This window comes from Hyalella azteca, unplaced genomic scaffold, assembly GCF_000764305.2.
Source record: "Hyalella azteca isolate HAZT.00-mixed unplaced genomic scaffold, Hazt_2.0.2 contig3704, whole genome shotgun sequence".
NCBI lineage: Eukaryota > Metazoa > Arthropoda > Malacostraca > Amphipoda > Hyalellidae > Hyalella > Hyalella azteca.
Genome location: NW_025933945.1, coordinates 90,868 through 105,085, shown reverse-complemented (window position 1 = coordinate 105,085; position 14,218 = coordinate 90,868). Strand labels below are relative to the sequence as shown.

Here is a 14,218-nt window from a genome sequence, read left to right as displayed (position 1 = left end):
CCTCGAGGTGATGATTGTTGCCCTTCATGAACATCAGCCTCTCAAAGTTGGCATCTGACAGGGTGGCTCTCTTGGCACTCAAGATGTCCTTGCCTATGGAAAACAGGCGCTCAGCTGCAGCACTGGATGGGATGGCTGTGTTGTACTCAACGAAAAGGTTCATCAACACCTGCTCGCTCAAGAAGGCAACGTCAGTCAATTCCTCCTTTGAGCTGCTTTCCAGCCTGGTCTTCACCAAATTCTGTGCCTTGGACTTCAGTGACCAGTGGCTCCTCCTGCACTCCATGGGCTGCTGAAGAAGTCATCTTCCCCATCCTCGTCATTGCTGGTGGTGCTGCTGCCCTCCTCAACGGTCTTCATCAGGGCTGTCTCCACGGCGGTCTCCATGGCCTTCTGTACCCTGCTGAGATGGCTGTGATTATGCTTTTCCAGTCAGAACAGGCGAAACTTAGGGTGGAAGGCCGCTGCCAGCTCCCCAGCTGGCACTCCTTGTCTTCTAGGAGGGGCCCAAACCTTTTCGTGATGCCTGCCAGCATTTCGTCCACCAGAGGACTGCTGTATAGGTGTGGGCGTGGCACATGGCTTACAATACTTAGCATTAAATCAGCGATTTTTAAACATTTTTAGCGGACTTCCAGATAGCGGAACTAAATTTAGCGGAAGCTAATTGGTCCGCTAAAGGTTTTCAAAGTTAGCTGAACAGCTAATCCAATAAGGAAAAAGTTAGCTTCGCTAATTAGCGGTTAGCGGATTAGCGGAACTGTGCCCACCACTGTTTGTAATTAACGAGAGTAATGATCTATATATACAGATTTAATTCAAATAAACCTTTGTACATATTGTTAAAAAATGTTCATATAAATTTTTAAAATTGTCTTATGCAAAAATTATAGCACGCACAGACATGCGGTAAACTGCGTTAGACGCGCCTTTTCAGCAGCTACAAAATGAGTCAAGAAAACGGTAACGCCAAAATTTCCGATTTTTAGGGTAGCCGGTCCCCTTAATAGTACTAAATATTATTTAAAAACCAGCATGATACATACATCATATAAATTACAGAATAAAACTGTACAAAAGATTTCGGTGTAATGTTGTCAACCTCAGCCTGTTACTAGTGTCAACCTGTTAGTTGTTACTTGTTAAGTTGTTACCAGTTACCACTTACAGGTTTTTTCATCTTTCAGTTTGCTTACAGTTATTTTTATGTTTCTCCTTTCCTACATGGATGTCTACTTCAATCTACCAATCTCAAAAATAATCCATATATATATATACAAAAAAACTGATTTTTATATGTATATGTGGATAATTTCTTAGATTGGTAGATTAAAGTTCACATCAATGTAGGGAAGGTAAAACATAAAAATAACTGTGACTTCTATTTACTGTATCTAACCCTGGGGTAACCCATACTAGTTCCGTTAGGTTAAGTGCAATAAAGTTGCATTGATATGTTTTAAAAATGTTTTATCATTAAATGTTAACGAGTAAATCCCAATAGCAGAACAATAAATATTTTGAGATTTCCAATAATTTTGGCCGTTGTAGCGCCTAATGTAGCGCGCTACATTTTACTGTAGCGGTAGCGGTAGCGCCCGTTACAATCTAGTGGGTGTAGCGGTAGCGGTAGCGCCCGCTATGTTTAGAGCATGTAGCGGTAGCAGTAGCGCCGCTACATTTCCAAGTAGCGCTGCCCAGCTCTGAATATTGGATACAATCAATCTGAGGTCAGGGGTTCTGTAACTATTTAGAGGGATAAGTAAAGTTACCTTCATTTTAGACTTATCTTGATACAGGGTGGTATGTTACAATCATTAGAGGTATAAATATACAGACAGATACAGGACTATGACCTACAACTGTTAGTCCAGACTTGGAGTGGCTTATGAAATGGACCACTACCATCAGAGTTGCTTCTAAAATGAGTGCTATAGGTACTGCTGCAGTTGTGTGAGCAGTACCAGCTGCTGGTATACTAGGGTCTAAGGGTTGGAAGCAAGGTGCACTTGAGGTGGAACCAGCATCTGCAATTGTTGCACAAGACAGATCCCCCACCCATGCTAGAAGATGTTATATGAGTGGTGCAGGTAGGGCACAAGGTGATGGGGCCCAGGTTTGGCTTGATGTTGCCACCAAGCAGGAGAAGGTACAGGGACCTGGCAGCCAAGGCTCCAGGTCCCCCATCATAAAAAAAACATTGTTCCAATCCAACCAGGTAGTGCCTCCCTGAATGCAGCACTCTGGGGAGCCATCTCTCCATGGCTCCCAAGCAAGGTTGAAATAGGTAAATTTGGTCCTCCCAGAGGGACCTTGCTGCAATGCAGATGCACCCTCAATAGCAAGTCTTGTGTGATGTAGAAGATGCTAACTCAGTGTCTAGCATTCCATCGAACTGTCATGTCTAGCTAATATTGCACATCAATTACAGTTTCTCTAGTAGTTGTATATATATATATATTATTAGTTTGAGATGGCAGAATTTGTTGATTTATACGCGTGCGATTAACGACCAGAGAATAAATTGATTTAAATTATCAAAAAGTCGGACAATTCTTCAGATGACGTTGGTAGATCGAAAGGCATATATCGAGAAGTAGTTTTATTAACGACGTTTCGAATGTAACAAACATTCATTTTCAAGTTACAAAGAGCATTAAATATTGAAATTCTGGTGGAAGTAAGTACATAAAATATGTAAATAGGATACTAAAGCAAAATTTTGAATCAAAAAATCACTCTGAAAATCATTTCAAAGTTCAGCCAAATGTACTTACTTCCACCAGAATTTCAATATTTAATGCTCTTTGTAACTTGAAAATGAATGTTTGTTACATTCGAAACGTCGTTAATAAAACTACTTCTCGATATATGCCTTTCGATCTACCAACGTCATCTGAAGAATTGTCCGACTTTTTGATAATTTAAATCAATTTATTCTCTGGTCGTTAATCGCACGCATATATATATTATAATATAATTATAATAAGATGCTTGATACTGAAACTACAAAACAATGCTATATTGATTGAGAAATTTCCAAATTCACTTATTACGTACAAACAAATTTAGATGACAAATTCCTGAAATAAGTTGTTTTGCAATTAGTGATACACAAGTTTTCCAGATTGATTAGCTTCCTGTTCATAACTTTGTTGTATGTTGTATTAGATTGTTGAGAAAGTCATTCATTCATTTCCACACTGATAATGAACCCCCTGAGCATCAAAATTGTAATGAGTTAAATTTTTTAACAGGGCTCTTTCATATATTTGATTGGATTCTCTCCAAATTTTTTTACTCTGTGCTCAGGGAACAACTTTAATAGGTGCTGTATGAATAAACTTCTTTTCCAGGGCATTCAATTTTTGGCATCATTCAATTGTTCATCATGACATTTCTGAAGACTTTGAAGCCAAGTGGTATGTGGAAATCCTTCTATTCAGTTAAATTTATTTCATGTGTCATATATGCCTCTGTCTTGATGTTGCACTTGGAGTGCCTATCTGTTAATAATTGTAACAGTAATCATGAATGAATACTGAGAAATTTATTTTTAAATCAATTTCAAAAGCTGCTCACAAATATGAATCGCAAGTATGATTTTTAGTATATTTTTGCATTATTGAAATGATAACTTGTAGTTATGGAGAGCAGTTAACCATGTTTGAAATTCCTAGTATTTTTTACTTTATCATATCTCATCGATGAATTATACCTGAGGGTTTCAGAGCACTTATTTGTATCTTTGAGAACTAGAAAAAATTTAAGAAATCAATTACCGTACTTTCTCATAAATTTGATTTTCATGATATTTAATTTCTTATTAGGTTCTATTTTTTAGAGTAAATTTTAATAAATGATTCTTCTTATCATCTAGGCCCTTTGGTGGTTGGCTGCACAGACATCATGATTGGCCGAACAAAGGAAGGGTCCCTGTTACGTCTCTTTTATCCAACAGATGCCAAAGAATTGCCTGTGAGTATGTATTTTGACTGTTATTCGTGTGCAAACTAAATATTTTATTAAAATGCAGTGGAGCCTGCCTTTAAAACTTAATTTCTGCAAAAACTTGGTTTTTATGGCAGTTTGTTTGCAAAGCAAACCTACTTTTCCCATTAAAATTAATGGAAAAGACTCCAATCTGTGTTGAGCCTCCCTCACTGTCACCTCATATGTAGGTATTTTAAGCTTACATTATGGTGCAGAAAGATTTATTTTTCTGTGCCTAGTAAAGTATCTTTTTGATTAAAGTTGATTACAATAGTTCTTTTATTTTGGCCACACTCCTTGGCAGAATGAATAACCCATACCTATGCTGACCACATGTTACAAGGCATCATCCAATTTTCATAAACAGATAAAACTTTTTGTGCCAATCAACTGCTTTTATGTGGTGCTCAGGGTCGTACAGCAAGGGAGGTTTGTTTAGCAGTGCATATTTTTTCCTATCTGATGGTTTTTTTTGGCAGGTTGTTTGTAAATAAAGACACTTGTAAGATAGGGTTCCTCTGTACATGTTATATTTGTAAGGTAGGGTTCCAATGTACATGTTACATTTGTAAGGTAGGGTTCCAATGTACATGTTACATTTGTAAGGTAGAGTTCCAATGTACATGTTACATTTGTAAGGTAGGGTTCCACTGTACATGTTACATTTGTAAGGTGGGGTTCCAATGTACATGTTACATTTGGAAGGTGGGGTTCCAATGTACATGTTACATTTGGAAGGTGGGGTTCTGCTGTGCTTTGTAAGTTATTTAACTGATACCGGTACTAGATGGCCAGCATTTGCATTAAACATGTCAGGTAATTCTTGTTATCCACTCCACAGCAGGATGAGAGTCAGTGGACCCGCTGGTACTTGGGTGACTCCTACTCCCGAGGACTGGGCAAGTTTGTGGCTCCTTGGTTCCTGCAAGGCACTTTTGCTTGGTTGCTTAATTGGCAAACACGTAAGTTAAGCAATATAATTCTTGCATAAAAATTTTTAGACAAATCACTGTATTTTTCTAACTACCATACATTGTGCTTAAAAAAATGAATGTTTAAAATAATATTTTTTCTGTAAATAAATAGTTTTTTTCAAACCTGAAATTGGTGTTCACTGAAGTGATCAAAAAATTTTCATTCAGAGTTGAATCACATTTTTTAGACCTTTTCATCTTTTAATTGAAAATGGGAGAAGATTTTTGTCCATACGTAATATAGCAATAACAATTGATATATGATCCTGAATTCTACAAGGAGACTTTGATGAAAAATATATATGCTATTTCCTTTTTAACATTTCACTCTTCAACCTTAATATTAAAGTGAGCCTTCCACTTCTGATATACATCATTAAAATGATCAAATTGCATAGGGATTGAACCTACCATTCATGTGAAAGTAGCCTAACAGTCAGAATTTACAATTGCTTTTTATATGTTCACATCTTATTAATTTTCCTTCCAAAATATTTAATGTAGAATGAGGTAGTCTCCCTAATATGTAAATTGATTGAACTACGAATATTTTATTACCTACCCATTTTTGCAAACAGAAGTTTTATTGGATATCCTTTTTTGCCATTTACATTCAGGTTTTCTATAGGTATGTTTTTACAGTTTTATGCGTTTTTACCATTCATATACATGTGTTAGTTTCATTCACATATTTCATTATACCCATTGACAATTTTTTACTGTCATTTTATCTCACTCGTGTATTGAAAACCAGAATTTCACTTCCAGGTTACAGTTTGGTGCCAAGTGCTTGGTGCAGCAATTTGTTGTCAGGGGACAAGAAGCTGCCAGTTGTTGTATTCTCTCATGGCCTGGGCGCCAACCGCAGCATGTATAGCTCTGTGTGCTGCCAGCTTGCATCTCATGGTTTTGTGGTGGCAGCCCTGGAGCACAGGTATATTTGCGTCTAATTCTTTCTAAGAGCTCAAGTTATCTGTATCAAAAATACTGGTGATATGTAAACTGTAGGAAGTTATTGCAAATTTTCAAAATTTTGAAAAAATTCAATCATTTTTGTGATTGCAATATACAGAAATTAGAATTTGTAGTGTGCAACATCGTTATTTTACTTATATGGAGCTTAGTACATTTTAGGCTCCAGTTGGAATTTATATTGGTTCGTCATGAATCACTGCTCAGCATGTTTTTGGTAGGTTGTGTAGTAAACATTCTAGTACACACCTAAATTATCCTTCATATCAGAGATGGTTCTGCATGCAGCAGCTTCACACTTAATGAGGAAGGTGAAAAGGAGTGGCTGGAGTTTGAGTTGCACAAGCCTGGCGATAAACAAATTGTGCTCAGAAGCAAGCAGGTGAGACTGTCATGTTGTTTTAGAAGTGTTATATTCTGATGGTCTTGTGGGTGACTGGGTGCTATGACTATCAAGAGATCTTGTGATGTACTCCTTAATTCTTTATAATGAAGAAATAATGATTCAAAATTGTCATACGGTTCATTAACTATGCTTGATTTATTTATTTCTGACTCTTCAGATAGGTATTCGGGTTAAAGAATGTCAAAGCACTCTCACAATAATGGAACGCCTCAACTCCGGGGGAGTTGAAAATGAGCTGAAGAATGCGTTTGATATCAGGCAGCTGATTGGGCGGTTGGACCTCTCAAGACCAATCATTGCGGGACACTCCTTTGGAGGCTGCGCGGCCATCAACACGCAGCTGCAAGACAAACGCTTCAAGTCAGGCATCCCGCAAACATTTATTTCAAAATGTCTTCCTTTTTCTTTATTTTCAAATGAATATCATTCTTTGTATACATCTTTAAATTAACTATTGCGTTTTGTAATTATTTTGAATAGTACGGTAAATGAACAACAAGCAAGCTCTGCAATATAATCTAAATTTGATCTAGGTCCAAGTTCAAAAGGCATTGAAGATTATTTGAGACACATTTTTTTACACCTACTGTAAATTTGAGACACAATTTTTTTCATACTGTAACTTTCCTGCAAAAATAGAAATAGCATGAAAAATTAGATCATCATAAAATATGCAGAATTTTGCACCATGTTGCAAAGTAGCTTATTTGTTCATGTTGTTCAGACTTTGTGTTGCCTTGGACCCCTGGCTGTTCCCCATGAAAGACTCGGTGGAGCTGTGTTCTAAAATGGAGAAGCATGTGCTGTGTGTCTCTACAGACACATTCCAGACGCCTGAGAACTTGGAGGCTATGAGTCACTTGCCTTCACAGCTCACCTCTTTTGTCACAATCAAGTGAGTTCTTAGCTAACATCCTTTAAATTTAACCCATTTTGTCCAATTGTTGTAAATTCCTTGTTATTATGCCTATAACAGTTCGCTTTTTTTCCCATCAGGCAAGTTCACTGCGTACCTGTCATCACATATCACGTATTTTGTCGCCAATAAGCAGGTTTACTGCTGACCTGTCACCAAATCTAATAATCTAGGAAGTAATTCCCATCATCCCAGTAGGAATTGATGCGAAAAGTAGAAAAATTCCATAATAACACAGAACAGCATCAATCGAAATATTTTGTCAGGGGCACAGTGCACCAGAACCAGGCAGACACGCCCTTCTTGCTGGGTACCGCGGGACGTCTCATCGGGGGCACAAACTCGAAGCTCGACCACAGCCTGGCCATGGAGATCAACAACGCCCTCATGATGGCCTTCATTCATTCTCATCACGGTAGGGCGACGCTTTACTGCCCTTCAGCAGTGCAACCTTGCTAGAATATTCGTCTGGTTTGCAATGATTATTCTCAAAAGTTACAACCATTTCTTTCATCTTGAAAACTGATGTTCTCTTGTCTAAACTGTCGTACCCTCATAAAGTTTGATTAATCTCAATGGTAAGAGATGAAGCATGATTGTAATTCAGTATCATCACGGTTGTGTAGCTATCGTTAAAACTGGCTGATGCTACCTTTTCCTATTGGTAGACTAAAAGGGTATATATTGAGCTGTTATTGTTGCTATTACTAATGAGGGTAAAGCTACTGTCTAATCTTGCAATTTCACGGCGCATTCTAATCTTCTAATATTTTGTTAGTAAAGTATTTTCCTTGTACTTTGATATTTTCCATGGGTGAAATGTGGTACTTTCTATTTCTTGCATGAATTTCAATTGTCATACAAAATTTATTAACCCGATTTTCGCAACAGGGTCCTTCCATAATTAATGATAATGTGAAAAGCAATGGGTGTAAAATCTCGCCACTCGGGTTATCTTCATATATGAAATATGGATTTTTTAAACAGATGCCAAAGGCTATACGTTGACATAGAAAACTAATCACCCGTGCATGGACCAACTTTTCGAGTTACCTTGGTCAGACTATAAAAATCCAATTGTGCTTAGAGTAAAATGTATCGTTTGGCTGCGAACCGAACGAGTCAGTTGTTTTTCTTGATCATGACTCGTTCTACTGGAGTCTAATCAACTTCAAGAGGTGCCCAGGGCCAATATTTGTTCGAGAAAGCTGCTCTTTCATACAATTTTTTTCTAATCATAAATTTATCTCCAGTCTCGGGTCAAAGAGGAATCCATCGTTGCATCATGGGTCATTGGTCCAAAAAGTTGGGAGAAAACTTGGTAAGATCATATTTAAAGGGCTCTTTCGACCTGGTTTTAGGCCTCCCTAAAGGCCTGAGTGACGAGTACGGCGAGCGGTGGGATGCCTTTGTTGCCGAGCATCAAAGCAAGCTCGTGTATGGGCTCTACGGCACCGCACGCAAAATGATCGGCTGGAACAAGACGGGATTGTAAACCTTTCTCCCCTTCTGGTCACTTGGTACTCACTCTATGACCGCATTCCCAATGGTATTCGTATGGTTAGCTCTTAACATTATGCATTCTGCTGCAAATCATGCACGAGCTTCTAGAGATAAGGCACGTTGTACATAATGAAACTTCGGTCGCATGTCCAATCCAGAAACTCGTTAGAATTAACTTTATTTTTGAGAGACTTATTGAAGTTGATCTATGTATTCATCTATAGTGTGTGGGTGTAAATATCATGAATATATGTGCGTCCATGGGCTGTTGTAATGCCTGAATGATGTGTCAAATATGGGGGAAGCAGCTTTGAAAAGCCATGCCAAAGGCAACAAACGCACCAAGTTAGCTAAGCAACACAGTGAAAAGAAAAGCAAAGCTCAGTAACGCATTTCCGATTTTTGGTTCGCTGACAGCAATGCAACTGAAGTTTCTTTCTCCAAAAGTGTATCAAGAAATAGGCCGTCGCAAATGTCAGCACGCATCAGCACTGTAGTGTCTACTGCCAGTCTGCCACTGCGAATGTAGAGACGGAGAGCAGGCCTGTATCCACTGCCAAAGCCAACCCCAATGGCGAACTGACCAGCTTTGTAACAAAAGATGTTCTGACGTCTGAAATTTGTTGGGCATTGAAAATGGTGACATCTCACTTTTCTTTTACAAGCAACATTGGCATATGTGATTTATTCCGCCGCATGTTTCCTGACAGTTCAATAACTGGTTACAAGGTTGATGTTGGTTACATGGCCAGGATCGCGATAAAAAAATCAGCTTGCAGACAAGAAGGCAAGTGCACTGCAAGTTCTCACTTTCAAGACAAGAGCGCGGGACTTCATGCAGGCTGTAGTCCAAAAGCTACTAGACAAGAGCCATATCAGGTATGGCCTTGGTAGGAACCTGAGATGGCTGGTGCCAAAAGTCTTCATCAAGAAGGACCATAAGGAAGCCAACAAGACACAGTTGTAGAACTGTCTCACTTTTCTTGTTGATGCCAAGAGATTCCCTAACACAGATGTGTATGAGATGTGCAACTTTAGAGATGAATCACAACATTGCAGTGGACTGAACGCATAGTTTCAAGCATTTTCAACTTCTGATCGACAGGACCCTTTGGCATGCAATTCTGTCAAGGAGCTCCTACAAGATGCTGTGGAATGTAGTGCAGATGCTCATGCTCCTGTCTCATGGCCAAGCTACAGTTGAAAAAGGGTTTTTGTTCAACAAGGAAATCATGACACACAACATGAAAGAGCAAACGGTGGTTGCCCTGCATGCTGTGGCTGATCATGTTGCACATGTTGGTGGCCTGGACAAGATGACCATCACCAAGAAGATGCTGCTTGCAGCTGGCAGAGCCAAAACAGCCTACAATACTTATTTGACAGAAGAGAAAAAGCAGAATGCAAAGGCCCAGAAAACCCAGAAGAGGAAGGCTCTGTAGGATGAGCTAGATGAACCGAAGAAGAAGAAGAAAAAGAAAAGGCGTTCGGAGGAGGGCATCAAGGCGTTTGAGCAAGCAGCAGATGAATATGCAGAATCGATGGAGAGAAAGGGGGATTTGAAAATTATCGCAAAGTTCATCGCCATGAGGCGATCTTTGAAAACAAAGCAACAGGAGCTAGACACTGTTGAACTGAACTTTAAAGAAAAAGTTGATGAAATAGCCGCCAGTTGAATGTTAGGGTAGTGGTGTTTAAGAGCGTTTTGAACTGTATTGACACTATCATGCACAATCTTGTGTACATTACTAAATATTTGTTGTAGTTTGACACTATTTAATTCATAATACCTGTGTGGGCTTGATTTTCATATTTGTGTCATTTTTGTTCCTCAGTGTCTGCCTGCTCTATGCATTTACTCGTTTGCTATTTATCAACTGTAGGAGATGATAGGATATGCACGGTTAGTCTTTCAGTCATGCTAAACCTGCCGTGTACGAGTCTTGGAAAATTATAGTGATGGTCATGAAGTCATGGAAAAGTCATGGAATTTTTTTTCTAAATTGGTACCAGTACGGACCCTGTGTGCCGCATGCTCAACTCATTTTCTTGCGTTGACTTTACCCTGTTGGAACTCGACTGAAAAGTTATCAGTTGTACAGAGCGCTATAGTAGGTTCACCCGGTGCTATTTACTTGATTTAAAAAAAATTCTTTTCGCCCCAAGATGTCTTCGCCTCTGCACTAACTCTGCCTGATCATAAAATGGCTCTTACCACATTCCATACTAATTTACCCAATTATACTGTCACTTGCAAAATGCTAGTTTCTGCACTAACATTCAGAGCTATGACCAACTGCTGGGGTGTCTCTGAAGAGAACATACGGGCTATCTACACAAGTATTAGCCGTGCTATCTACGCAAGCCTTGTACGCCTTATCCACATCGCCCTTATCGTGGGGGAGGAAGAATTCGTATCTCGATAAAAATCAATGGTGTGCGGTCTCAGCTGCAATCACGATCAAGTGGCTCGGTTTGAGAGTCCAGACCAACTGAGATGGCAAAACTCTCTCCTGGTAACGAACAACTTGGCTCCCTTATAGACACGCAATGACAAGTTGCTTTTACGATGACGGCCTAGCTATCCTATGTACATACAATGAACTCTGGGTAAATGAACCTTGACGGGGATCGAGTTGGCCAGTTTTAACAATCACGCATGACAAGGGTTACCTTAGAGATTTCTAGGCGGTTGGAGGGCTGCTTAAACGCCGTGAAGATGGAGTGGCGCCTATCTTGCGGAGCTAGTCATGCGCAAAACCTGCTGTGTTTGGGGAAGCTACATCCGAGCATACGAGTGTTCTCATCAAGACTGCGTGTGTCTGACACCAGGGATCTCCTTATTGGAAGCAGTAACACGAATGCCTGCTCAGCGTGTCGGATGACTTGAAAAACCCGGACGCCAAAAATGGACTTCTTTCACTCGTCTCCTGTACATGATAATGACTAGTACTCCCGCTACGTAACCAACGTTGATTTTTTTCCCACCGCCATAACGACAGAGCTGCTCTGCTCGACTCACGAACCGAAAAAGGGAACATGCTGCCGGTCACAGTAACTAATAATGCAAAGATACATGCCCAATAAATACCAAAAATACAATAGAAACCAGAGCCTGACAAGACTTTGCTGAAATAACAATCGCTCACTCTGGAGACCCAGCTTAATGGATGAAAACCCGAGTATACCTCATGCATCCTCACAACTAGGGCGTACATAGCATAGCGGTTTCAGCGTTTATTAGGCCGCATGCCTGTCGCCGATTTTTAACGTTGCAGAACATTCACCGCTTGTTGCGGTCTCGAACTCGCAATTCACTGCTCCAAATTCTGTTCTTAACCGCCCGGCCTGCTCGCCGATTCTGACCAGAAACTGGCGCACAGAGCTGGGATCGAACCCGCGCCTCTCTGCGCCAATCTTTGTACTCATACGAGGTACCCAACGTTCAGCTGCTCTATATACCAAACACCAGTGGCTCCAACTGCGAGCCTTTTAACCGCAACAACTTTGATAGATGCTACTGAAGCTGTAATTACCGCGGCTGCTGGCACCAGACTTGCCCTTCAGTGGGTTGAGCTGTAACCACTGGACCTCTGTGGTTAGTGAGGTGGAAGTACGTCTTCATTTTCACAGCCTCTTATCAACTCTTACAAATTCTCCAGAATTATTCTTTTGCTGAGACGACACACGGTATAGCCGAACTGTAACCTTCGCGACAGCGTGTTGATTGCTGAACTGAGTGAAGAGAAACGTTGAGCTGACATCCAATCTGAGAACAGAAAACTCACAGCCACCACCACCTGAGTAGATGTAACTACATGAAAGTCTGAAACACTTTTGGACAACGGCGCTACGTATATGATAGTTGGACCTTCGGCGCGAAATAGATCACGATTTTCTGTAGCGCTAGAAAACCTGCAACAACTACTACCAAGTAACCAGTACCATGCTTACCTTGCTCTCTTTTTGCAGGCGTGCCTTGCTACACCTGCTGCCCGTTGACGGCACTGGCGCAGCACCAAGCTCTGGTCGTATGTGGCCCGCGTCTCGCTGTCGAATTTTTGCAAGAGCCCATCGCTCGTTCTCGCCTCTGACTCTAGTTTGTTTAAGGATCGAGTTTGTTTCTATTCTATAAGTTGTAGCTTAGAGTGACGCGAGTTGGATGATTGAGATCATCACTGGAAGCTTGTAACTGTGCTTCAATAAACTTGAAAGCGTTTTTGAAAATGATGCAACCATGGTAAATATTGTTGTTCTGGAAACCACATTTGGCCGGACTTGAGCTATTTGGTATAAAAAAACCACATGCGATTTTTTTTTGTTATATGCTGAAACACGGCTGTTTTAAAACTAAAATTAAAAATCCGGGCTCAAAAAGTCGAGCATTGTAGCAACGCAAATTTCGCTACAAATCGAAGCCGTATCCAGCATTGTATTGCATTTTATTGATGATGATCATTTAGAATGAATAGGAATATAACCGACGTCAACTCAATTTCATATTAATAACTTAATTAGGGTCGAACGTTTCTTTTTTAATCTTTTACCTTGTCTTAAATCATTTTTATTGCACATTGCCCAGTCTGTTCATTTCTTCGCCGTATGAAACGTGGTGATTTTAAGATGAAAATTTTCAAGTCTCAAAAGGGAAATCTGAGACCGTTGTGTACTCTTGGTATTTCATTAGATTGAAATTGACCATTTTATTCCCGAGTTGCTAGTCATTATCAGAAGGCGCCCGTAACGAGTCGGGGCTCGAATGTTTGTTAGCTATCGTGGCTGTGGGCATTTTGTGTGGTCAGTATATCACTGTGTCTGTGTATTCAAGTTAGTCTTCTGTTACGCTAATCCTTCGGAGAACTGTTCAGGGATTCGAGCACCAACTAAAGACATTACTTTTTCTCTTGTTCGAGCGTGATTACTCCTGCCACAATGCGCATTTCTGCACCTAGTCGTTTCTTGGTTCAATTCTCTCATTTATACTGCAGAATTGACCTCTCACACATCCACTATTTCGCGTTATTAGTTTATCTGAGTTTCAAATTCTGGAAATGTACCCTGGCTAAATTTGAAACCTCGATCTATAATTTGGGTCCTTCGGATTGTCAGTTATTACTTGAGCAATTAGGGTGTGAGCCCTTAATCCGGTCAGCTCTACTCCATGAGGATCATTTCAGGCGTATAACCCATAGTTATTATGATCGCAGTTTAACAGATATCACCTATGGAATTGTGGAGTACAGGGCTGCTGGTCTTGGTTTTATGTACTTTTCGTTATGTGTGCCTAGGGATGCATTTGTTTTGTCAGCTATAAGTGTTGGTATATCGCTAATACGGCAAATAAATTTATATTTTTACAATCATTAACATGATCAGGCAATATTTTTATACTGTTGTTGTTGTTATAAAATTTAAGGTTTGAAAGGTGTTTTTATGGACATTCATGCTCATGAA

At 39.9% G+C, this 14,218-nt stretch overlaps 1 protein-coding gene across 8 annotated transcripts in view; it reads left to right on the top strand.

The window, feature by feature from the left end:
- The window catches only part of LOC108677521 (platelet-activating factor acetylhydrolase), a 19,931-nt gene extending 5,743 nt beyond the window's left edge, over positions 1 to 14,188 (top strand). The window contains exons 1-11 of one of the 8 annotated variants that reach the window (XM_018165748.2): positions 1,744 to 2,287; positions 3,357 to 3,422; positions 3,881 to 3,978; positions 4,835 to 4,955; positions 5,736 to 5,901; positions 6,210 to 6,321; positions 6,503 to 6,705; positions 7,070 to 7,240; positions 7,528 to 7,676; positions 8,623 to 8,781; positions 12,737 to 12,796. In XM_018165748.2, the coding sequence (XP_018021237.1) occupies positions 3,392 to 3,422; positions 3,881 to 3,978; positions 4,835 to 4,955; positions 5,736 to 5,901; positions 6,210 to 6,321; positions 6,503 to 6,705; positions 7,070 to 7,240; positions 7,528 to 7,676; positions 8,623 to 8,756 (1,185 nt within the window). In that variant the 5' untranslated portion in view covers positions 1,744 to 2,287; positions 3,357 to 3,391 and the 3' untranslated portion in view covers positions 8,757 to 8,781; positions 12,737 to 12,796. Of the gene's footprint in view, positions 1 to 1,743; positions 2,288 to 3,098; positions 3,423 to 3,880; positions 3,979 to 4,834; positions 4,956 to 5,735; positions 5,902 to 6,209; positions 6,322 to 6,502; positions 6,706 to 7,069; positions 7,241 to 7,527; positions 7,677 to 8,622; positions 8,822 to 12,736 lie in introns of those variants that run through there. The other 7 variants (XR_001931264.2, XR_007156601.1, XM_018165749.2 and 4 more) reach the window with 7 other exon arrangements.
- The last annotated feature ends 30 nt before the right edge of the window (positions 14,189 to 14,218 follow it).